General features: G+C 35.2%; 1 protein-coding gene across 2 annotated transcripts in view; it reads left to right on the top strand.

Annotated features, from left to right (window-relative positions):
* Positions 1-26,498, top strand: part of IPO11 (importin 11) — a 251,868-nt gene that overhangs the window by 17,332 nt on the left and 208,038 nt on the right. For both annotated transcript variants that reach the window (XM_008579583.1, XM_008579584.1), the window contains exons 3-5: positions 3,043-3,143; positions 10,304-10,376; positions 12,228-12,431. In XM_008579583.1, the coding sequence (XP_008577805.1) occupies positions 3,043-3,143; positions 10,304-10,376; positions 12,228-12,431 (378 nt within the window). The remainder of the gene's footprint in view (positions 1-3,042; positions 3,144-10,303; positions 10,377-12,227; positions 12,432-26,498) is intronic.

Below are 26,498 nucleotides of genomic sequence, written 5' to 3' on the forward strand. Positions count from 1 at the left end.
AATCTTTCTTGGAGTTTAAAGTTTTTGGTTAATTATTCAAAACTATTTTTTCAGTGCCAGAGTGCAAGAAGTCTTTTTGTGATGAGGGCCTTCCCTATTCTTGTGACTGGTCATAAATTCAAAGCAAAAATTTTTTACCATATCTTGCCAAATATACTAAATTATAGTAATTGACATACATATTTTGACTTCTTGGCTAAAACAATGGAGTTTGTTAAATTTAAGAAGATACTCGTTATGACTGTAAGGGAAGTTAAGTGTTGAGTCATACCTATTACTTTGAATATAACATGAGAGTTGGTTGGTTGGCTCAGAATCAAAAAGGTAAAAAATAGATTGATTTTTTAAAGGTACTAAAGAAAATATCTTATTATTTACATAATCCCACCATCATTGTAAATTTGGGGCACAATGTAAATCTTTAGAAAATCTCAGAGTAACTTTTCTCTTCATATGCTTATTTAAATGAATATTTTCTATAATTAGCCTTGTGCTTTTTCAGGCCCAAATATAAAATACTTGAAATTTTAGTTACTGCTGGACCTTAAAAACCAATAGGCATTGCTTAACTGTTGACTTTTTGTATAATGTATGAGTTATTAATAATATTAAGTGCCTAGATCTTTTTGTTTTTATTTTTACTAGCTATAATTTTTTTCTTAGAGGGATAGTAACATTTCTTTTTTTTTTAATTGAAGGATAATTGATTATATATATTTGTGGGGTACAGAATTGAATATCAGTACATGTGTGCAATATGTGGTGATCAAATCAGGATAATAAATATACTCATGTTACAAAATATACTCAATCTTTGTGACCTTAACTAATTTCTCGCTAACCCCCTCCCCCTCCCCCCTTTCCACCTCTAATAACCACAGTTCTGTTCTCTTTTTTCTTTTTTTTGAAAGTTCAGTGTATTATTTTGAATGTTCGTTTGTTTCTCCCTCTCTCTTTCTTTTTTTCTTTCAGCTCCCACTTAGGAGTGAGGACGTGGTATTTGTCTTTATGTGCTTGCCTTATTTCACTTAACATAATTTTCTCTAAGTTCATCCGTGTTGCTGCACATGGCAGAATTTCATTCTTTTTTATGGCAGACTAGTATTTCATTGAGAGAGAGAGAGAGAGAGAGTGTGTGTGTGTGTGTGTGTGACATTTTCCTTATCCAGTCTTTTGTTGATGGACATTTAGGTTGATTCAACTCTTGGCTATTGTTAATAGAGCCGCAATAAACATGGGAGTGTAGATATCACTTCGACATGATGACTTCCATTCCTTTGGGTATATACCCAGTAGCTGGATTGCTGGATTGTATGGTAGTTCTATCTGTAGTTGTTTGAGGAACCTCCATACTGTTTTCCATAATAGCTGCACTAATTTACAGTCAAACCAAGAGTATAGGAGGTTCCCCTTTCTCTGCATCCTCGTCAGCATTTGTTATTCTCTGTCTTATTCTCTCAGTATTTACGCATACCTAGCACATTGGCTACATTTGTCCTGTGCATCAACTGTTTTAGATTTGTTTTTCTCAATATTTGTAATGTTTTTAATTACAGTGTAACTATTAGTTTTACTATTTTTTTTTATTTTGCTGTGTATTTATTTATTTTTAATTTTATTTTATGTTGCCAATATACAATGTGGTTGATTATTGTGGCCCATTACCAAAACCTCCCTCCCTCTTCCCTCTCCCCCCTCCCTCCCAACAACCTCATATCTGTTTGCATGTTGTAACAACTTCAATGGATTGTAATTGTTGTGTCTTCTTCCCTCCTCTCCAGTTTGTGTATTTATTTATTTATTTATTTTTAGTTCCCACAAATAAGTGAGAACATGTGGTATTTCTCTTTCTGTGCCTGACTCGTTTCACTTAATATATTTATCTCTAGGTCCATCCATGTTGTTGCAAATGGCAGTATTTCATTCTTTTTTTATATCAGAGTAGTATTCCATTGTGTAGATATACCACATTTTCCGTATCCACTCATCTGATGATGGACATTTGGGCTGGTTCCAACTCTTAGCTATTGTAAATAGTGCTGCAATGAACATTTTTGGAGAACAGGTATACCTTTGACTTGATGATTTCCATTCCTCTGGGTATATTCCCAGCAGTGGGATAGCTGGGTCATATGGTAGATCTATTTGTAATTATTTGAGGAACCTTCATACCATTTTCCATGGAGGCTGCACCATTTTGCAGTTTCACCAACAGTGTATGAGAGTTGCATATTTAGAACTGACTGTAAGGGCATTTCAGTGTTTTGACTAAAATGTTCAAAGGTCCCAGAACAATCGTTATTTTTCCCCTTGATTATTAAGTTAATCTTGCATGATGTAGCTTGCATAGTTATTTTTATGGTCTCCCACTACTGTGCAGAGCAGGAGCTGTATGGATGATTATTATTATTAGTTGGATTAATATACTGAATAAATTTTTTGAACAATGATTAATTTTGAGTTGAAGTTATTCACATCACATCTGTCTTTATATCACTTAAAAGTGTTCGGCTATCAGACTTATTTGTAAGCATAATTGTTTGGTAAGAAGGATACTATGAAATAGGTTGTTTATTTCACAGCGTATGTTAATAACCCAGGGGCTCTGACTCCTTAAAATCTTTGGATCTATGCTGTGGTGAATCTTCTTTTTCTTTTATAACTTAGAAAATATTTATTTTAGTTTTTTGTGGTGGGGGGATATGATATTCATTGGAAATATAATTAGGTTTGTTTGTTTCTGAGTTTAATTTTTCACTAGGGAAAATTTTAAACATACCTAAGAAGTAGAATAGTATAGTGAATCTTCACATGTCCATTACTCAGCTTAAACAATTAACAAAATACTGAGCAGGTATGCTTCCTTATATGAATTGTAGAACTGTGTATATTTAGAAAATATCAATGTGATATATGTAGTGATAAAATTTAAGCAAAATATTTAATTAAAAAAATCTATTCATACTTTACCGTAAGTATATTTGTTATACTTTTAACTCACTCATTACATGTACATTCTAATACTATGTTTTTTATTTACAGAATATTTTCACAAATCATACTCTGGATATAAATGTAAGGTGGCTTGCTGTACTGTATTTTAAACATGGAATTGATCGTTACTGGAGACGTGTAGCACCTCAGTAAGTTCCATAGCACCCCCTTCCCACAGTGTAAACCTTTCCAAATTCAAGAAAGTATAAAAATGTACCTTTTTAAATAAAAGAATGTGTTAGTGCTTACTTTGGCAGCACATATACCAAAATTAGAACAATACAGAGAAAATTAGCTTGGTCCCTGCACAAGGATGACATGGAAATTTGCAAAGCATTTGTTATTTAAAAGAAAAAACTCCAAATAAAAAAAAAGTGTGTTAACCATTGAAGAAAAAAAGTGTTGTTGCATAGTTAAATACACATCAACAGCCATACGTATTATTGGTTTTCTCCAAGGGTTTTTTCCCGTTTGTGTGTGTGTCCGTGTCTGTGTCTGTGTCTGTGTGTGTCTGTGTCTGTGTCTTGTTGGCCTTCTGCTTTTGAGGATCATGATGAATGAAGGAGACATGCTAAAAATAGCCTTTATTTTCTTTTAAAGAAGTGTAAATTTAGGATTTTGAAAAAAGCAATTGAGAAGGAAGTCCCAGGTCATTTCTGAACCAGCTGTATGTTAATTCCTGAGTCTTCTGCGTTCTTGCGTCTGTGGTGGGAATGAGTAGTATATATTTGTAATCTCATTAGATTCAGTTATTAACTGCTATGTAGGTGTTAAGTGAACAGATTTCTCTTAATAGTTAATTACCTGTTATATAATTGATGGAAAGCCAGTGTAGACATGACACTGGAATTTGTTTGATAGAAAATAGTGAACTTTGCTAATCTTTCTTCTCCAGTAGATGGTGCTGAAGCTCTGTATATTCATTTATTCATAAAACCTTTAAAAAAAAAAAAAACTTGTGTGATTACTTCAAAGGCATATAAAACATGCCTTTGAATGATACTGGAAGCAACTAGAATATGTTTAGGCTGCACTTAGGATACTATAGTATGAAGCAAAGCCTTCTCATCTTATTTTAGGATTAATTCATAATTTGGGGAAAAATGAAGTAGTTAGTGATGACAGATTGTGCATTGTTGTGTTATAGGAAATGGTCCAGCAGCACATACTTTTCTATGGCTCTGTCCAGTTAAATTTTACATATCTCTTAAAATTCATTTTGTGTTACTGGTTATATGAAGAATATACTTATAAATGACTGTTTTAAAGGAAGAGTAAATTTTGATTAAATATTTCAGATTGTACTTTTGCATAAAGATTTAGGAGCTGGGATTTAGTTTAAATTTTAAAAGTTAAGGGGGAGGGGCCGGTCCGGTGGCGCACTGCTACAGTGCGCCGCTTGGGAAGCACGGCAGCGCTCCCGCTGAGGGTTTGGATCCCACATACAGACCGGCCGCTCACTGGCTGAGCGAGGTGCAGGGGCAACACCGAGGGTTGCAATCCCATTGCCGGTCCCGGTCCGGTACGGGCGCGGCACTGAGGGTTGCGATCCGTTGCCGGACACGAAAAAAGACAAAAAAGGAAAAAAAAAAAAAAAAGTTAAGGGGGAAATCAAATAATATTAGATAGTTAAATCCCAAACTGTCTCTTAGTATATTGAGAGAAAAGCTGGAAATGAGATGAATGTACTTAGAAAGGGAGCAAGGATGGCAGATTAGTAATTCACCTTATATTTAAAAGTAAGGCATTTAAAAAAATCTGCTTTTTACAGAAAGAGAAATAGCACATATTCTCAGTCATGTGGGAGTTAAAAAAAATAAGTTGAACCTTCAGAAGGAGAGAGTAAAACTGGTTACTAGAGGGAAAGCTGAGAGGGGGATAGTGAGTGGTTGGTTAACGGATACAAAACAGGTAGATAGGAAAAATAAGTTCTATTGGTGTACAGTCAATCCAGTCATCTGTAATAATAATTTACTGCATGTTGTCAAATGGCTAGAAGGTAGGAGATCAAATGTCTACATCACAAAGAAATGATTAAGTTTTGCAATGATGGTTATGCTCACTACCCTGATTTGCTCATCACGTTTATATACATAACTCTATATCCTACAAATATGTATAATCAATGTTTCAGTTAAAAAAAATCTGCTTGTTTGTGTTCTTATCTAAGTTTCATCTTACATAGTTCATATTCTTACCATTATTTTCACAGAGTGAGAATTAACTGACTTGAGTTTATATATCATTCCATGCACAGTAACTGTCCAATTTCTGCTTGGGATATAGTCTGAATTCATCTAATGATAAGATGTGAATAAATTAAAGGTAGAATGTTAAAGATTCTTGGAGAATTGCTAAAGATATGCGTTTACTCCAGGTTAATGGCTTATTTCTCTAATGTGTAGATATATTTTTGCATGGTCTCTCTTATTTTGGTAGCTAATCATTATATTATATCTTAATTAGAATTATGAACACCACGAAAACTGGTGAACCTGACTCCTTGGCATAGAAGAAACTTGAATTTCAAGCTTCAAGCAAAAACATTATAGGAGAAAACATTATTTTAGGGGTGTGATGATAGAAGGGAGCTATTAAAGTTGGAAAGAACAGTGTAGTTATAAAATGATGAGAGAGATAATTTCTAATGGGAAAACATAGGCCTGCATTGGGCTTGACTCCTAAGTGTTTAATCTTGTTTTCACTTTTGTTTACTAATCTTGAAAAGTCACTATTGAGATACTTAAAAACTTTTTATTGAAGTGTAATATATAACATACTTAAAAGGTACACACATGACGGGTACAGTTTGAATGTTTATGATATGAACACCCCTGTAACTGCCATTTGGAATTAGAACACTACTAGCACTCCAGAAGATATTGTGCATATGTGCATTTTATTGCCATTTATTGTCAGATGTATGTTTAGCTTTAGTAGAAACTGCCAATTAGTTTTCCAAAGTGGTTGTACCAATTTGCACTCCCACCAGGAGCATATGAGTGTTGGCATTTACTCCATATTCTCATCAACACTTGGTCAGATCTGTCTTTCATATTACCCATTCTGGTGGGCTTGGTAATTTTAGTTTGTATTTTCCTGATGGACAATGAATGCCTTCCCCTTTGTTACTTGCCTTTTCGCTTTCTTTTTTTTTTTAATTGAAACATAATTGATTAAACGTATTTGTGGGCTACAGAGTTGAATATCAACACCTGTGTACAATGTGTAATGATCAAAACAGGATAATTAGCATGTTCATCACAAAATGTAATCATTCCTTGTGTCCGCATGTTTGTCATTACAAAATGTAATCATTCCTTGTGTCCATTAACCAATTTCTCAATAACCCCTTCCCTTCCCCCTTTCCAACCTCTAGTTACCACAGTTCTGTTCTCTCCTGAAAGTTCAACACATTACTATGATTGTTGTTTCTCTCTCTGTCTCTCTTTTGCTCCCACTTATGAGTGAGGACGTGCAGTATTTCCCTTCTTCTGTGCCTGGCTTGTTTCACTTATCGTAATTTTCTCCAAGCTCATCCATGCTGCTGCAAATGACAGAATTCCATTCTTTTTTTTATGGTTGAGTAGTATTCCATTGTGTATATATACCACATTTTCCTATTCCAGTCATCTGTTGATTCCATATCTTGGAATTTAGGTTGATTCCATATCTTGGTTTTTGTAAATAGAGTTGTGAAAAACATGGGAGTGCAGGTATCCCTTTGACACAATGATTTCCATTCATTTGGGTATATACCCAGTAGTGTGATTGCTGGATTGTATGGTGGTTCTATTGTAGTTGTTTGAGGAACCTCCATACTGTTTTCTATAATGGCTGTTAATTTACAGTCCCACCAACAATGTAGGAGGGTTCCCCTTTCTCCACATCCTTGCCATCATTTCTTATTCTCTGTCTTTTTGATAAAATAGCCAGTCTAACTGGGGTGAAATGATATCTCAAAGTGATTTTGTTTTGCATTTCCCTGATGATTAGTGATGTTTAGCATTTTTTCACATACTTGTTGGCCATTTGTATGTCTTTTGAGAAATGTCTATTCAGCAACTTTGCCCGTTTTTAAATTGGGTTTGTTTTTTTTTTACTACTGAGTTATAGGAATTCCTTAAATATTTTGGAGATTAACCCCTTATCAGATATATGGTTTGCAAAAATTTTCTCCCATTCAATATGTTGCTTTTATGGTGTCTTTGATGAACAGAAGGTCTTAATTTTAATTATTTTTAATTTAACTACCTTTTATAATTAGTTCATTTGGGCCATATTTATGAAATTTTTGCACAACCCAAGGTCATGAAAATACTCTCCTATGTTTTCTTCTAGAAGCTTCGTTTTACTTTTCTCATTTAGGTGTATGATCTGTTTGGAATTGATTTTTGTGCAAGGTGCATATTTGAAATAGGAGCAGCACCATTTATTCTAACCTTGTTGCATTACAATGGTAATCTTATATACATCAGGCATTTTATGTGTGTGCATCTATCTGGTTTGGATTCTCTATTTTGTCCCATTGGCCTATTTTTCTGTCTTTGTTTCAGTTATTGTTCTTTATAAGGCTTGACGTACTCTTACTTTTTTTTTTTTCAGATTTAATTTGCTGTTCTACCTTCTTGAGATAGAAGCTTAGATAATTGATTTTCAGTTTTTTCTTATAAGCATTTAAAGTAGTGAGTCTTTTATTGTAGTCATATTTTAGTTTGGTTTCACAAGCCTTGATATGTGGTATTTTCTTTTTTTTTTTCATGACTGGTAAGGGGATTGCAACCCTTGGCTTGGTGTCGCCCGCACCATGCTCAGCCAGTGAGCGCACCAGCCATCCCTATATAGGATCCGAACCCGCGGTAGGAGCGCTGCTGCACTCCCAGCGCTGCACTCTCCTGAATGAGCCACGGGGTCGGCCCGATATGTGGTATTTTCATTAGCATTCAGTTAAAAATATTTTTAAATTTCCTGTGTGATTTCTTTTTAGACCTATAGATTAATTAGAAATAGGAATATATTATCTAATTTCCAAATGTGCGGAGTTTTAGTTTTTGGTTACTGATTTCATTCTTTGAAATGGACTGTCTTATGATCCAGCATATGGTATTTTGGTAAATGTTTTATGTGCACTGGTAAAGACCGTGTTTTGTAGTTGTGGACTGTAGTGTTTTATACATGTTAATTAGGTCAGATCTGTTAATAGTGCTATTCAAATCTTCTGTCTTTACTGATTTTATGCTATGGTTTCCATCAGTTACTGAGAGAGGTGTGTTAATCTCCAAATATGATTATGGATTTGCCTATTCTTTTTGTTCTGAATTTGCTCTCTGTATATTGAAGCTTTATTAGAATCATTTAAATTCAGGGTTGTTACTCCTGTTGAATTGACCTCTTTCATAATTATGTAATGTTCCTCGTTATCTCTAGTAGTATGTTTCGGCTTAAAGTTAAGTTTGTCTGATAAAAGAGCCACACCAACCATCTTTTGGTTAGTTTTTACATTGCATATCTTTTTCTGCCTTTTTCATTCAGTGTTTCTCTGTGCTATTTAAAATGTGTTTCTTATAAGTAGCAAATAGTCGGATTTTGTTTTTTATCCAATATGATAAACATCTTTTAATTTTAGTGTTACATCCATTTACATTTAATGTATTTACTGATATAGTTGGGGTTAAATCTACCACACTTTGTTTTCTTTTTGTCTTTGATCTTTATTCTCTCTTTTTTTTCTTGCCTTACTTTGGATTATTCAAGAAATTTTATGACTCAGTTTTTCCCTCTAAAAGCTTGTTTAGTACACTTTTATTACTCAGGTGATTTTCCTACAGATTGTAACTTGGTTTATTAGAGACTAACCTTATATACTACTAGTACTAATACTTTACTTTTTCTAATGTAAGAAACTTGTAATAATACTTTAACTCCATTTAAGCCTTCCTGCCTTTAATGCTGCTGTTGTTGGGAAATTAATTCTATACGTATTTTAAACTCCACAAAATGTTATGTTATTTTATCCACAGTATTCATTTAAATGTACCTTTCTAGTGTTCTTTATTCCTTTCAGTGTTACTGTGCTTTGCTTCCATATGGACCCATTTGTCTTCTGCCTGAAGCACTGCCTTTATTTATTTTTTATTTTGTCAACTGTTCAGTGTCAAAACAAAGAATTGCCTTTAGTATTTTTTTCAAGTACACATCTGCTGTCAGTGAACTCTCTCAGAAGCTGGAGTGCTTTTTTTCTCATACTTCAATATGGATATTTTCCACCGGCCTATCTTCCAGTTTATTACCTTTATTTCACTTGTGTCTGTCAGTTCTAGGATTTCCCTTTGGTATTTAAAAATAAATAGGTTCCAGTTGTTTGGTGAAATTCTCCATCTTTTTCCTATTTTCTTGAACATATTCATAATGATTTTAAGTGCAATTTTAGTAACCACAATGTTCGTACTCTTGTTTCTGTTTATATTTTGGTTTCAGTCATTTTTTCCTATTTCTTGGTATGCCTGGTAAGTTTTGATTGAATGCTAAACATTGTATAATTAATTTTGGAGAACAATACATTTATACGGTTCAAAATTCAACATGTGTAAGGTCTTTTACAGTGAACATTCTCTCTGTCTTTTAGCTTTCTAGTTTCCTTCCTCATATGCAGTCAAAATTATTAGTATTGAGTTTATCCTTTCCAGAGATGTAAGATGAAAGATTTTAACCTAGTTGATTTCTTTTTTTTTTTTGTCCTTTTTGAGACTGGCCGCACCGCGCTCAGCCAGTGAGCGCACCGACCATCCCTATACAGGATCCGAACCTGCGGCGGGAGCCCTGCTGCGCTCCCAGCACCGCACTCTCCCAAGTGCACCACGGGCTCAGCCCTAACCTAGTTGATTTCTAATAAGTCTTCGATCCTTAATATTCTCTGATTCCAAATCCACTTCCGAATAGAATGACGTCACTCAGATTTTACAGAAGAAGCTAGTGGAAGAGTAATATTTACTCATATAGATTTTTTTAGCCAACTAATTAATTTTTTTTGTAGGCAACTATCTTTATATCAGCAAAAGCTAACTTCAAAATACTGTATTAATTACCTGAGTTTGTCTTATTTCCTGTCGTTTACTGTGTTGAGCTTCCTTTTTATTCAGTTGTGAAGGAATTTTATGCTTGTGATTTATTTGATGTGCCAATATACAAGTAATGGAAATAATCCTATTTGTTTACTGAAAACATTCAGGAACACATGTTTAAAAGACTTTTTATTAGGTGTTGATAGGCATTCATTATTAGGTGTCAATAATAAATTATCTTTTTACAGTGCTCTCTCAGAGGAGGAGAAATCTACATTGCGTGCAGGGCTCATCACCAACTTCAATGAACCAGTAAACCAGGTTAGTGAGAGAATGAAAGCTAATTATACTTTATCCTCTCCTAATTTTTGCTTCTTTTCCAAACTGTTTTTGTTTCCCGACATTAAAAATAAAATTGTATTACATTATTTCTATTTGTAGTGTACATACAAACTTCTCATTTTTTTTTTCCTTTTTGTCTTTTTTACTGACCGGTAACGGGATCGCAACCCTCGGTGTTGCGCCCGTACCAGGGACCGGCAACGGGATCGCAACCCTTGGTGTTGCGCCCGCACCATGCTCAGCCGGTGAGCGGGAACCGGTCTCCACATGGGATCCGAACCCTCGCGGCACACTCTCCAGTGCGCCACCGGGCCAGCCCAAACTCCTCATTTTTTTAATTTTGAGATTCAGTTGTAGCTGGTAAGAATTTTGGTTAGATTTGGCCATTAAAGTGACTTCTGATTTTGAAATCATTAAGGTATACTTGTGTGCTATTTAACCATATCAGTTTTTGAGCCAGCATTTAAAGCAAACCTCTATATTTGTAATCTTACTGCATAGAAATTATTTTTAATGATTTAAGTTGTCCTCTCTCCCCTCTTTAAAAAAAAGTACAGGATTGTTTCAGGTTTTTGTCTATTTCCTGCACCCATACATTTTAAATTCCCACTACTTTGTGGCAGATAGTAGATTATATGGTTTTATTTTTTCTTTCCCTTATAGTGAGATTTTTCTTCTAAGAATAAAATAAGTTTTGCTTATGGGTATGAAAATTCTTAATTTTTTCCAAGGTAATATTATTTATTATACTTGATTCTTTCAACTTGAATATTAAATACTGTCAGATACAGTGTGAGTTTTGATGTAGTTTTCGCTTGACCTGTTTAAATCATCTCAGTTTCCTACTTGGCAATTCTTTGACAAAGGAGATGAGAGATAATGGAGAAGATCAGAGTTATTCTCACTGGGGCAGGAGATGGTTGGAAAGGAATTTGGGTGATTGAGAGGAAAACCACTGCCTAGGTGTTTTGTCAACTAGCATTTGGGAAACACTGATATATAGAAATATCATTACTTAAATACATAATATTTGATGCTCATTTCTACCCTTAGGTCAGTATTTCTTTAACTTTGTGTTTGCAGAACCTCCTTATACTGATAAAATTGAAGACCTCAGAAGGTTATATCTGTTGATATTTACTGTATTAGAAATTAAAACTGAGAAATTTAAAAATATTTGTTAGTTAATTTAAAAATAATAACCCCCCAATAACCATACTTGTTAATATAAATAGCATTTTTAAAAAATGAGCAATAAGGGCTGAGCCCGTGGCGCACTCGGGAGAGTGCGGAGCTGGGAGCGCAGCAGTGCTCCCGCCGCGGGTTTGGATCCTATATAGGGATGGCCGCTGGTGCACTCACTGGCTGAGTGCGCTGCGGCCGGTCTCAAAAAGGACAAAAAAAAAAAAAAAGCAATAATAGCTATTTCCTAAAACAAAAATTTAGTGAGAAAAATGGCATTGTTTTGCATTTTTGCATATCTCTTTAGTGTTTGGCTATTTAAAAGAAGACCAGATTTTCATATCTTCATTTTCTCTGTTTTGATATATTGTTTGGTAGAAGTTATATGAAGAAAACCTATTTTCACACTGATATGTAATTGGGAAAGGGAGGACCTCACAGACCCCCCCAAAAGGGGCATAGGGCCCCCGGGTGTCCACTGACCGCACTTTGAGAACCTCTATATTAAGCAGTCATTCAGTGAAATTTAAATCATTTATGTCAAATGTATAATTAGCCAAAAAGGTAATTTTTAACTATTAATGCATTCCTTATTCATTGCCTTGATTTTATATGTTTATTTATGATGATTAATTGTTGTCCTTCCAGATTGCAACTCAGATTGCAGTGCTCATTGCCAAAGTTGCTAGATTGGATTGTCCCAGACAGTGGCCTGAACTGATTCCCACTCTTATAGAGTCTGTTAAAGTCCAAGATGATCTTCGACAGCACAGAGCATTACTTACCTTCTATCATGTTACCAAGACACTGGCTTCTAAACGACTGGCTGCTGATAGAAAACTGTTTTATGATGTAAGTGATTTAACATAGTTCAATTTGATTATGAAAACTGTGCTCCTTGCATAAAAATAACTACAGTTTTACTTCTCTGTTAATATTTTATTGAAAGATTATGAATTCTTTTTAATTTTAAGCTGGACAGTGATATGAATGGAAAGATCACTTAGTTCCCAATGAGCAGGACTGGTTGGTAGAGAATAGTCTAAAGGCAAAGAGATCAGTTTGAGGCTATTGAAGTAGTTCACATGAAGTGATAAATCTCATAAATGAAGCAGTGGTGAAGGGAACATTAATTAAGTGTGTATAGAGTTGAAATTTAGGAAGTAGAATTGACATTTTCTGGGTATTTGGATGTAGGGCAGGTCTTATTACATAATGGGGTGGTAGTCTTTTATCAGGTTTTTTAGCATCATTTGTTGAGAAGACTTTTCCCATTCACTTGCTTTGGTGCTTTACTATTTGACTGTTTTTGATCTTTCAAAATAGTGATTTTCATATTGTTCAACCTAACAGTTTTAACTGTGCTGTGTAAGACTAGTGAATCTCAAAATATTTTTAATAGTGTTCTTATTTACCTTTGGTAATTGTAGAGAAATTAAAGGTTTATAATTTGAAATCTTATTATGTGTTCACATGATAGGGCTCAAGAAACTATTTTAGGTGTGTTCTGAACCATGTATGCTTTGCAGAAAAAATAGGTAACATACTACTGTTTTTTAGAAATATTTTTTTATTTTTCTTTTCTTCCTCAAATGCATTATATTTATTGCTTTTCTGCAATTAGCAGGCATTTCCCTGGGAACTTCCAGAGTCCCTTTTGCTCCTAAATTTAGCACATGGTTTTAGGTGGCTTTTCCCAGGCTTCCTTTCTTCTGATTTCTACTCTGGTCTCTACTTGCATGATTAGAGGTGCTTCATTCTTTTTTTTTATTTATATTTTATTACTACACAATGTAAGCATTTTTTGTTGCCCTTTGCCGATTTCTCCTAACAATTCTCCCTCCCCGCCGCAACTCTCAAGGTGCTTCATTCTTAAAGAAGAAGTCAGCCTAGTTCTATGTGGAGAGGAATCAAGAAGAAGTCAGCCTAGTTCTACGTGGAGAGGAATCAGTGAGGAGTATGTGGCGTGTGGAAAATAAGGGATGTAATGGAGGGAGCCAAGGAAAGAGAGAATCCTAGATGAGAGTTCTTGCCCTAGTTTACTTCTTTTTTATAATACCTTTATTCCTCCACTAAGAGCTGGCCAGCTTTTTGTACCTGAGAACTCTATTTTTTGTCCTGGACTCAAAGTGTAGTGCCTCTTATTTGAGAATGAAATGGGGAAGAGGGGGATGGGGAAGAGTGGTATATAATCTTGTGCTATCTTCCATGCTAAAAACCTTAGCTTTCAATCTGTCAAGCACAGTTTGAGAGGTTTCTGAACCACATCTTTGGAATATTCACTTTGAGGATATTGCTTATGAATGTCCTTTTTTTGTTTGTTTGTTTGGTGTTATCAATGCTGCTCTAACAAGCTGTGCTGACTGGCCACCTTTGGAATCTCCGTTTTTAACAAGCTCCTCAGGTGATTCTTATATACACCAAAGTTAAGCCAGAGCCGCACTACATCCTATTCATTTTTAACCCTGTGGGTTTAAATAGCCAGTTTTATGTTCATTTGAAGATGTTGAGTATAAGAAAAATTCTTTCTGATATTCATAAGGTTACTTTTCAAATCCTTGTCATTCTTGGGCCGGCTTGTGGCTCACTCGGGAGAGTGTGGTGCTGATAACACCAAGGCCACGGGTTCGGATCCCATATAGGGATGGCCGGTTTGCTCACTGGTTGAGCGTGGTGCTGACAACACCAAGCCAAGGGTTAAGATCCCCTTACCGGTCATCTTTGAAAAAAAAAAAAAAACAAAAAAACCCAAATCCTTGTCATTCTTGCTTGATCTCTAACCACGACTAAAGAAATGGACAGTTCAGCTGCTCATGTATTTCTGTGAATTTTAATTTATTTTTTATTAAAAAAATATTTTAAAAACTTTTTCATTTTCCTCACCTTTATCCACACCTCAAACCCTTCCACCTCTGGGACTTACTTTTATGTTGGAAAGAGTCTCAAAGTCACATGTCTTGTAGATTCTGGGTTATGGTTACTCTTTATTAACACTACCTCTATTAAAGACTATAGAAGTCTGAATTCTTATTTTGGCTTCCTCAGTGTATATTACCCTGATATGTTGCCTCAGTGTTAAGGTTTAATTCATATTTAGCCTAGGCAATCTTTACACATTGTGGTCTAATCAGGGGACTTGTTCAGTATAGCTTATGTGAGTTAGCTTTTTGTTTGGCTTCCTTGTATGAGGTTAGTTCTTCTCCATTTAGAATGAAATATAGGCTGACCTAGCATCTTGTACTTAACTTCCAGTATAGTATTTATTACCTTGTGCTGAATTATAATTGTTGACTTACCTTTCTCAGATTAACTACACTGTAGCTTTTATTGCAGTAGTCCTAGTCTAGGAGAGTACACATAATGGTTGGTGCTCCAAAACTGTTTGTTAAGTGGATAAACAGTAGAAGAAGAGACTTGTTCTTAGATAACTGGTAGGTTTCAGAGTGTTATAGTACAAAACTTCAAAAAGCAGGACGTTTTTTGGAGAATATACAAAGCTAAAGATACCTGGAAAAAACTCAGTCACACCTTTCATTTTGAAACGGAGTAGCTAAACCTGGACTAGGGAGGGGATCCTGTCTGATGGGGTTGAGGTACAAGACGTGTAATTTAATTAAAGGTGGCATATGTGGGGCGACATTATTAGAAAGAGCAGTTTTGCTAGTTAATAAAGCTCCTATTATTTGCTAATCTGAAGTACAGAAAATCTTCCTTTTAATAATATGTTTAGTGTAATGCCAAGATGGTTTTCAAATACCAGATTAGTTTCCCACATAAAAAAGCATCAACTTGTAGTTGAGCTAGTGCTATGGCAAAGTAATGCAGGGTGCATTTGTGCACTTAAAACTGCTACTTGCTGCTCATTATGTCCCAACAATTTTTATATCTTTTTTCCTTCCATACTGAAATAAATTAAGTTCTTAAGCTGGCCAGTTAGCTCAGTAGGTTAGAACATGGGGTTGATAACACCAAAGTCAAGGGTTCAGATTCCTGTACTGGACCACTGCCAAAAAAAATTTTTTTTTAAATTAATAAATTCTTTTCTGGGATGACAAATTACAAATCAATAGTTGACAGCAAATTGTTTTGCAGTAACAAAATTGAGCTTGATTTGACACAAAAGGAATTTATTTTCTATAAAATGGTAAGCCTTTTCATACAAACCTGAATATAAAAAAATTGACGTTAACTACAATTAAAATAAAAAACTAAAGTCTCTGGAAGCAAGGAAACTTAAGGTACAAATAGTAATTCTAGTATAATTATAAGTGTGTTAACTAAATAATATCTTGTAATCATGATATGTAACCACACAGGTATATGCTGTGGTAAATGAATTAATCTAATCTAAAAAAGATGAAGAGATGAAAAAAAGAAAAAGATGAAAGCAATATATTCTACCTGTTTTTAGAAATATGGGTTAACAATTATAAGACCTGTTTTCCAGTGAAGAATGTTTCTTTGTATTGAGCAGCTTTTGAGGGCTTTTGAGCAAGAGGCTTAAACTTTTGTGATTGTTTAAAAATTCCTTTCAGCTCTAAGGTTGATTTTATGAAATTATGAAATTTGTAATCTTTATTAGTCTAATCTGTATGAGCTTAATTAAAATTTTGATGGAACTCTTAGTTATAGCATAATTTAAATATGGATGTTTGTTTTTTTAAGACATTATTTTTTGGAGCAGTTTTGGGTTCACAGCAATATTGAGTAGAAGATGCAGAGATTTCCCAGAAAGGTATATGAGTAACCTCCCTCATTATCAACATCTTCCACCAGTATGGTACGTTTGTTACAGTAGGTGAACCTACACTGACATGTCATTATTACTCAGGGTCTACAGTTTACATTAGGATTCATTCTTGGTGGTGTACATTCTGTGGGTTTGGACAAATATCTAATGACATGTATCCACCATTATAGTATCATACAAAGTAGTTTCACTGCCCTAAAAATAGTAGTGTCCACCTATTCATCTCTCCTTCACCCAACCCCTACTCTTTTTACTGTTACCGCAGCTTTGCCTTTTCCAGAATGTCATGTAGTTGGAATCATACAGTATGGAGCCTTTCCAGATTGGCTTTTTTACTTAGTAATATGCACTTGAGATTCCTCTATGTCTTTTTGTGGCTTGATAGCTCATTTCTTTTTAGCTCTGAATAATAGTCCATTGTCTGGATGTACCATGGTTTTATCCATTCACCTAATGCAGGACATCTTGGTTGCTTCCAAGTTTCAGCATTTGTGAATAAAGCTGCCGTAAACATCCGTGTGCAGGTTTTTATGTGGATGTAAGTTTTCAACTCCTTTGACTAAATACCAAGGAGAATGATTGATTGATTGTATGGTAAGAGTATGCTTAATTTTTTAAGAAACTGCCAAACTATCTTCCAAAGTGGCTATACAATTTTGCATTCCTATAGCAATGAATGAGAGTTCCTGTTTCTCTACATTCTTGCCAGCATTTGGTTTTTTAGTGTTCTGGATTTTGGCCATTGTAATAGGTGTGTGATGATGTCTTATCGTTATTTTAATTTGCACTTCCCTGATGACATATGATGTGGAGCATCTTTTCATATGCCTATTAGCCAGCTATGTATTTTCTGTGGTGAGGTGTCTGTTAAGGTCTTTGACCCATTTTTTAATCGGGTTGTTTGTGTTCTTATTGTTGAATTTTAAGAGTTCTTTGTATACTTTTGGTAAGAGTCTTTTATCTGATATGTGTTTTGCAAATTTTTTTTTTCCCATTTTGTGGCTTGTCTTTTCATTCTCTTGACAGTATCTTTTTTACAGGAGAAAACTTTAATTTAATGAAGTCCAGATTATCAATTCTTTTTTTTATGGATGGTGCATTTAGTGTTGCAACTAAAAAGTCATTGCCAAACCCAAGGTCCTCTAGGTTTTCTCCTGAGTTATCTTCTAGGAGTTTTCTAATTTTGGGTTTTATAGGATGTTTGCATTTTTAATCATCTTTTTTCTGCAACTAAAAAGTCATTGCCAAACCCAAGGTCCTCTAGGTTTTCTCCTGAGTTATCTTCTAAGAGTTTTCTAATTTTGGGTTTTATAGGATGTTTGCATTTTTAATCATCTTTTTTCCCCTTCTAGTAGCCAATACCTTTGTACATTTGGTTTTATTCCTTTTTCTTTTGTATGTTCTTGGCATGTAGTTAAGGTATTTAGTCAAAGGAGTTGAAAACTTACATCCACACAAAAACCTGCAGATGGATGTTTACGGCAGCTTTATTCACAACGGCTGAAACTTGGAAGCAACCAAGATATCCTGCATGAACCTGTGACCTCATTAGATTCTTTGCTGTGCAATTTTGGTATATAACCAGTTAAGGAGTTTTCTTTTTTTTTTTTTTTTTTTAACTGACCGGCAACGGGATCGCAACCCTTGGTGTCGCGCCCACACCGCACACAGCCAGCGAGCGGGAACCGGTCTCCACATGGGATCCGAACCCTCGGCAGGAGCGCCGCCGCGCTCCCAAGCAGCACACTCTCCAGTGCGCCACCAGGCCGGCCCAAGTAGTTTTCTTAATTAGGAGAATTTTCAAATTCTTGTTGAAGCCTTCATACACCCTTTACCCATATTTAACGTTTCCGAGATGTTGCCGTGCAAATCCTGACAGCCGTTTCAGCTGTCCAAAAAGTTTTTTTTCTTTTCCAGTATGAATGTCTAAAGACAATAGTAAAAAGGACATTTTTCATAACCAGTTTTTATTAGCATTCTTTTAAGGCTGTATATTAGGAATTAGTCTTAAATTCTTCTTCTGCGTTTTTTTTTTTATTGGTAGCTGGCTGGTGTGGGGATCTGAACCCTTGGCCTTGATATTGTAACACTATACTCTAAACAGCAGTTAAATTTTTACATTTTTATTTTTATTTTTAAAAATTTTTATTGATTGTACATATTCATGGAGCGTAGAGCTCACTGTCAGCACCTGTGTCCAAGATGGTGAGCAGATCAATACTATCAGCATGCCCACCACCTCAAATTGCAATTATTCCTCATGTCCCCCACCCAATCTCTCCCCAATCCCTTTTTCCTCTCCCCAGCACTCTCCCCGGGCAACCCTAGGTCTGTTTAAATTCTTACTTCTAAGGGTCACTCAACAGATACTGAATGTCTGCTGTGTACAAGAATACACAGTATTGAGGGAGACAAAAGACACAAGTAGTAAGTTGTCTCTTGACAGTTCATAGGGAAAGTCATAAGAATACACCCTCCCAAAAGTCATTTAGTAAGCTGTTAAAATCTGCCACGGAAGAAAACAAAACACCACACTGTATTGTTCTTATGGTTGAGGCTAAAACTTAGCAGACTTTTTAAAGTTGAGGGGTTTATGATGAATAACGTTCCTATTAAACAGCATATGCATTATTTGGATGATGAGTATAAAAGAATACCATGTAGCAAGGCGAAATCAAGTTACAGTACTTCAGAGCAGTCTTCCTGATGAGTGGTTATGTTTTCTAAACAAACAAACAAGCAGACAATTAAACAGAACCACATAAGTTGCTTTGAGATGGGTTGGTTAATGTAAGACAGACAACCGTTCAGCCTCATAGCAGAGACTTTCAGACTTACTCCTTATAAACTTACAACTACATGACGTGATCCTTAGGGGAAATTTCCAAATAATTGAAGTTATGAATGTTAAATTTGAGAATGCCACAGTACCATTTACATGATTTAGCTCTAGCCTTTCAGATATTTACAGTATTGTAACGTTTATTTAAAAGATAAATGTGTGTTTATAAGCAAATCATCAAGTAGGTTAAGTAGCTCTTGTTTTCACTTTTGTGTGGTTGATTTTAATTGCCACGCCAAATGCCACATTAATTCTAGATCTTGTCGCTTGCTGTGCCAAATTTTATATTGGCATCACACGCTGTACACAGTTATTGATAGTCAACTCTGTTCTCCACAAACATGTATAATCAATTATGTTTCAATAAAAAAATCTCTGTAATGTGCAATACAAAGCTCTTAGGATTATCTATTGCTTTTATTATGTTACTGGTTTAAACAAAAGGCATTTTCATACTAAAAAAATGGTGATTTGCCATTGTACTTTGTAGTTACATTCTTCATATCACATATATTATTAGATTATTAATTTTTTTTTTCCTTTTTGTCTTTTTTTACTGACCGGTAATGGGATCGCAACCCTCGGTGTTGTGCCTGCACCACGCTCAGCCAGTGAGCGGGAACCAGTCTCCACATGGGATCCGAACCCTTGGCAGGAGCGCCGCCGTGCTCCCAAGTGGCACACTCTCCAGTGCGCCACCAGGCCGGCCCTATATTGGCTTTTTAAGTACATTATTTAAAGAATAATTCCTGTAATTTATAAAGGGTCATTTGTATTATGGGTGGGTATTTGAGCATTCATTTGTATGAGTCTGTGTCTAGGCTTATATTAATTTAATAGAGAGAAAACCCTTTTGGTGGGAAGTAACTTCAAGGGAGGAGAGACTCAAGATGACTAGCTCAACTCAAAAGAAAAAAAGAGCCATGCATTTGACAGAAAAACTTTTGAATATAGTGTGGTGTATATCCTTCCTAGGACCTAGAGAAGACAAGGACTCTTGTCTGGTTCCTAGGAAAAGGAATAAAAATAAAAATTCAAGAACCTTGTCACCCAAATCTTTGTAAATTACTTTTGAAACTACTGATTTACGCTTTGTTCTTTTACCCATCTATTTTTTAGACAGATATTTGGATTCCTACTCTGTGCCAGTTATTTTATTGGATGCCTGAGATAGAGCTGTGAACAAAGTGGGGGTCCCAAATGGGGAGGAGGATAGATTTACCTCCTCCTCTTCCTTGCTGAGTTGTTACTTTGGATAAATGAGAGCAGTGTGTAGGTACCAGGAGCTGAAGACAGTTTTATGGCTGTTAGTAGGATTAGAGGACTTCAGGTATTTGGAAGATGGGCCTTAGGGAGCTTCCTGGGCCTGAGCTATATCAATGGTAGGTTTGAAAACAAAATGTAAGTTAGATTTTACTTAAAAAAAAAATTAACAGATGTTACAGGTCTTTAGGAATGTCCATTATTGACCCCACTGTTCTCAGCACACTTCTGGACTAGAGCTTTTTTTTTTTTTTTTTTCCTTTTTGTCTTTTTTCATGATCGGCAACGGATCGCAACCCTCAGTGTCGCGCCCGTACCGGACTGGGACCGGCAACGGGATCGCAGCCCTCGGTGTTGCCCCCGCACCTCGCTCAGCCAGTGAGCGGCTGGTCTGTATGTGGGATCCGAACCCTCGACGGGAGCACCGGCGCACTTCCCGAGCAGCGCACTGTAGCAGTGCGCCACCGGGCCGGCCCTGGAGATTGCTTTTGAGATCAATCTTGTACCCACCACAGCTTCTGGCCTGACAAATTTTGGTAATTTGGGTGTGTGTGTGTGTGTGTGTGTGTGTGTGAAAGCAAATTTATATTTAAGCTTTGAATTAAAGAAAAAGCTGATCAGTACCTTTTTTATTAAGAATGTGTGGGTGTTTTTAAAATTTCTTTTTTAAAATTTCACAAAATTTATTTTACAGAAACTTAACGGAAAGGTAAAGAAAAAATATAAGCTGCTGTATAACTATTACCTAGATTTAAGTCATTTTGCTAATTTTTGCTTTATCACTTTTTTCTGAGCTATTTTAAAGGAATTTAAGGATTTCATGATATTTTATTACTAAATTCTTCAGTACTCATCTGAAAAAGATAGATTTGTTTTTTACATAATCACTTAAACTTTGTCCCACCTAAGAAAGTAAAAATAGTGATTTAATATCATTTAATATTTTCATTCAGTTTTCTATATTGTTCTCAAATACATTTTTGCACCTAGTTTGTTTGAGCCAGAAAAGTGAATAAGATGATTTCCTTGCATTTGGTCATGTTTCTTAAAAATGTTTTAATTTAGAATAGTATTCATCCCCCTCCTCCCCCACTTTTTTTCCCATGCCATTTACCTGTTGAAGCAACTAGGTCAGCTGTCTTGTAGAATGTCCCAACTTCTACGTTTGTTGATTGTATACCTTGTCTTGTTCAGGCTAGGCAGGTTTTGGCATATACAGATTATGCATAATATTTGTTGTCCCAGTATTAGTAACAAATTACATGACTTTGATTTAAAACTTTTTTGTGTCAGCTTTTCTTAAGGGAAAATTATGGAGACAGTGGTCCTGAGGCTAAAAATGTTTAAGAATATTTGAAATGCTAAAATAAATAAATAATTCAATTTTGATACCTCAAGGAGTCAAGGCTCTGTGCTTCTCACTTAAAGTCACTATGCAGTCAGTGGGTGGCAGTGTTTCTTCTGGTTTAGAAATAGAAAATGCAAGTATTTGGGTTTTCGTGAACCAGTAGTTAAAATGTTTCACTAAATAGCTTATTTGTGTATTGTGTCACTAAACATTTCTTTCTCCCTCCACATTTTTTTAGAAGAAAATGTAAAAAAAAAAAAGTATTTTTATTCCTCTTGCTTGCTTGTTTCATTACTTTCTCTTTTCCAGCTGAGCCTTTTATAAGCATACGGGGTTACTTCAAAAAGTTCATGGAAAAGTAGAAGTCATAGATAATATGAATTTGTGTTTTCTGGGGCAGATAGAAGGTTATTGCAGAACTTGTGGATATACAGTAATTGGCAATGGTTTCTTACTGTAGTTTCTTCTGTAGTCCTGGTGCTGCTTCTTTTATCTGTCTCCCTCCTTTTACTGTTGGGCTGAAAGGTGTTAAAGAAAAAATTATTCAAACATGTGTTAAAGATGGTAAGGCAAACATTATTGGGGATGGGAGGGACTATGACAATAGGGTTTTGTTGGGGAGAGAGGTTCGTTTCAAGTCCAAGTACAAGGAAAAGTGTGAATTTATAGCCAAGGTGTGTGTGTGGAAAGGGTAGATAGCTTGGGGGAGGGGTGTTAGTGGATGGAAAATTACTAAGAAGAAACATCAGGGTTAGGGGGTGTTTCTGGCTAAACTGACCTAACAGGATTCTTGCTGAAGACAGGCCAGTCTGTCCAGACATTCTCTGGGGGTTGGTGGAAATGAGGAACCTGGTTAAATATTGAGGGTGATCAGATGTTGAGGATGGAGGATTCTGGCTAAATCAATTTATTAGCATGATTTTTGCTAAAATTGGGTGATGCAAAGACAAACATGGAAGTCCAAAAGTTGGAGCCTGTGTTAGGAAGTTAGGAAGAACATTCAGAAGAGCCTGACTAAAGTTTGGTCAAGGAGAAGCTCTTTGTCAAAAAATAGTGCTATTGCTTCTTCTTCATTCTGACCATCCCTATTTGTGTAGAGGCCTTTTGTAGACCAGCTAAAAAGATTCTTTTTTTTTTTGTATTAGATGAGTTTTTGGTGGCTGGTTGGTATAGGGTTCCGAAGCCTTGACCTTGATATTTTAACATTGCTCTCTAACCAACTCAGCTAACCAGCCAGCCCAAGAATTTTGAATTGGGGCTTTAATAGATGTCTGATGTCCTTAACTGGGTACTTAGCTACAGTACTGGAACATAAAACAAAGAATATTAATTCTTTTTTGAAAAAAGTTTCCATACTACTGTTTCTTTCTTCATTTCTGTCTCGAGTGCTGCCTACATGCCTTCATTTAACAATATTACTATGTGCCAAGCATGTTATGTGCTTTTCATATCTATATTCCTTATTAAAAGTATTGCTTTCCTACTAAGTATTATTTTTCAAGGCCCAAAGAGGGAAGAATAGATCAAAATCTAACTTTGCCATTTATATCTGTAAATCCTATTTCATTGTTTATTTTATTTTTATAAGAGGTAGGGATAAAAATTTCAAATACCAGTGAAAGTTGCTTAAAGTGTAATGGAGTGGAACCATTGATTACCTAAATTAACGAACTTTCTCATACATGTTTTTAGAGTTAAATTGTAAATGGGAGGGGGACTTTATGGATTAAAATAGAAGAGTATAAAATAAAAATAGGATTTTATTTCAGTGATTTTGATTCCGTCATGATGAAATGATTCCTTTTATCCAAATCTTGTGACAATAAGAACATTTGGTACAGTATTTAGAGATGTTTTGTGGTGTTTTTGTTCTTTGTTTACATGGTGTGTGAGGAGGATTTTATGTTTAGTATGTATACAATAATTTGCACTGTGTGTATGCAGGTGGTAGAATTCTGTAAAGGGTTATTCTTCTGGTAACAGAAGCAGTGTCTAAAAAAATTATGGTATTTAAAATAGTTGTACTCTTTTGCTACCATTATTATAAAATAAAAGTAAATCTGACATGACTTCAAAATATTACCCTGGTGAGGTAGGGTGGCAAATTCTCCTTTAATGTTTTCTTCCTTGCTGGAACCGTGTTCTATTTGGTCACTTCTTTTTCAAGCTTAATCGTACATTTGATTGAGGAACTAGGAAGTGGTTCCCATCACTATCTTTTTTGTTGTTGTTGTTCATTGAATCTGGCATGTAGTGGTAGTGGAGAGTATCGAGGATTAGATAAAAGGTTCTATGGCTGTTATGATTAATGAATGGGACCAGTCCCAAGTTACACACAATAGTCCTCCCTTATGTGTGGTTTTGCTTTTTACAGTATCTGTCGTGTGTGGTCAACTGTGGTCCAAAAATATTAAATGGAAAATTCCAAAAACAAACAATTCATAAATTTTAAATTGCACACTGTTCTGAGTAGTGTGATGCATCTCATGCCATCCTGCTTCATCCTGCCTGGACTGTGAATGATCTTTTGTTCAGTGTATTCATTGCTATAGAGGATACCTGCCCATTAATCACTTAGTAGCTGACTAGGTTTCAGATCGATTGTCATGGTATTGCAGTGCCTGTGTTCAGGTAATCGTTGTTTTACTTAATAATGGCCCCAAAGTGCAAGAATAGTAGTGATGTTGGCAATTCGGATATGGCAGAGAGAAGCTGTGAACTGCTTCCTTTTAAGTGAAAAGCTTCTCGACCTAAGGAAAGAAAAGAAATCATATGCTAAGGTTGCTAAGGTCTGTGGTAAGAAGGAATCATCTGTGAAATTGTGAAGAAGGAAAAAGAAATTAATGCTAATTTTGCTTCCACACTTCCAACTACAAAAGCTGTGGCCACAGTACGTGATAACTACTTAGTTAAGATGGAAAAGGCATTAAATTTGTGGATGGTAGACCTGAACAGAAATGTGTTCTGATTGACCACAGTCAGGTTTGGTGTCAGGCACCCGCTGGAAGTCTTGGAGCTACTCACTATACAGGGGGACTACTATATATACCTTACTTACACATATGTGTGTATATATTCATACATGTATATATGTGTACGTATATCTGAGAAAAACATTCAATTTATATTAGCTGTATCTTACATAGGTACTCTATGCAAATAATAGAACAAGCACACATTTTTCTGTTGAATGGTGCACAATAGAGATGGAACTTCCTGTTAGAAGAGATTCTAATTTCAAACAACTCATTAGGTCCATATTTATAGCAGTATTCACCTGGGTGAGTGTGTGGAAGTATTTCCCTTTTTTTGTAGTTATGGAAATAAAATTTTAACATCATTGAATTATTATATAACTTTCAGAAAACAGATTTACTGTATTGATATTGAATGTATAGGACAGGAACTACTTAATATAATAGTTTATACTTTGATATCAAAAGGTTTAAGCAAAACTTAATTATACAAACAGTACTTATCTATTTTATTAAATTCCTCATGTAGTTAATTGCTAGTTACTATGTTAAGAGGCATTAGATCATAGAGAGTAATAATGCAGGTTCTGAGCACCTTTCCTGGGTGTAAATCCTGCCTCTTCCTCTTATTAATTTTGCTGCTTGCTCTTGCGCAAGTTACTTAACCTTTCTATGCCTCAGTTTTCTTATTGTAAAAGGGTAATAATAATAATAGTATCTCCTTTTTAGATTGTGATTTTATAACTTGATACCAGTAAAGTGCTGAGGGTAATGCCTAGTATAGAGCAGGGTTCGATTAATGTCTACTGTTATTCTGTTGTTAATATTGTTATTTACCATACATGTCTTCATTATCTACATAAATACTTGTATCTTGAAAATATTTTTTAAGAGTTCAGGTGACTTCAAGTAACACTGACACAAAAATTACTATTAAAGACAGTCTTTTGAACAATGTTAATAGAATCTGTGTGTATAAATTAATGTTAAGCGAGTATTTTTAAGGAGGAAATGTAAAGAAGGACTGTAAAAATAATTCAAGTTGTTATTTTATTGTGAGTAAGAGACTCTCAGACTAGAAGTTTTTTGGTCTTATTTAAAACTTATATATGGCCTCCTTTGGGTTTTATTTTATTTACTATATAAAGGCAAAGTACGAAATGGATCTAAAAATTCAGCCAAGCATATAGATTTTTTTTGGTTGAAATATGTGCTACAATAAGAAATTATATTTTAGTTTAAAATTTAACTTTAGGTCTTTTGTAGAATTCCCACTTCTTTGTACATCTAAAACCTCCTGTTTCTAGACACACTGATCAATGGAATAGAATAGAGAATCCAGAAATCAACCCACACACCTACAGCCATCTGATCTTTGACAAAGGCACCAAGTCTACACTGGGGAAGAGACTGCCTCTTTAGCAAATGGTGCTGGGAGAACTGGATATCAATATGCAGGAGAATGAAACTAGACCCATACCTTTCATCATACACTAAAGTCAACTCAAAATGGATTAAAGAATTAAATATACACCCTGAAACAATAAAACTTCTTAAAGAAAACATAGGAGAAACACTTCAGGAAATAGGACTGGACAAAGACTTCATGAATACGACCCCAAAAGCATGGGCAACTAAAGGAAAAACAAACAAATGGGCTTATATTAAACTAAAAAGCTTCTGCACAGCAAAAAAACAATTAACAGAGTTAAAAGACAGTGAACAGAGTGGGAGAAAATAT

Source organism: Galeopterus variegatus, unplaced genomic scaffold, assembly GCF_000696425.1.
Source record: "Galeopterus variegatus unplaced genomic scaffold, G_variegatus-3.0.2 Scaffold1916, whole genome shotgun sequence".
In the NCBI taxonomy this organism is placed as follows: domain Eukaryota; kingdom Metazoa; phylum Chordata; class Mammalia; order Dermoptera; family Cynocephalidae; genus Galeopterus; species Galeopterus variegatus.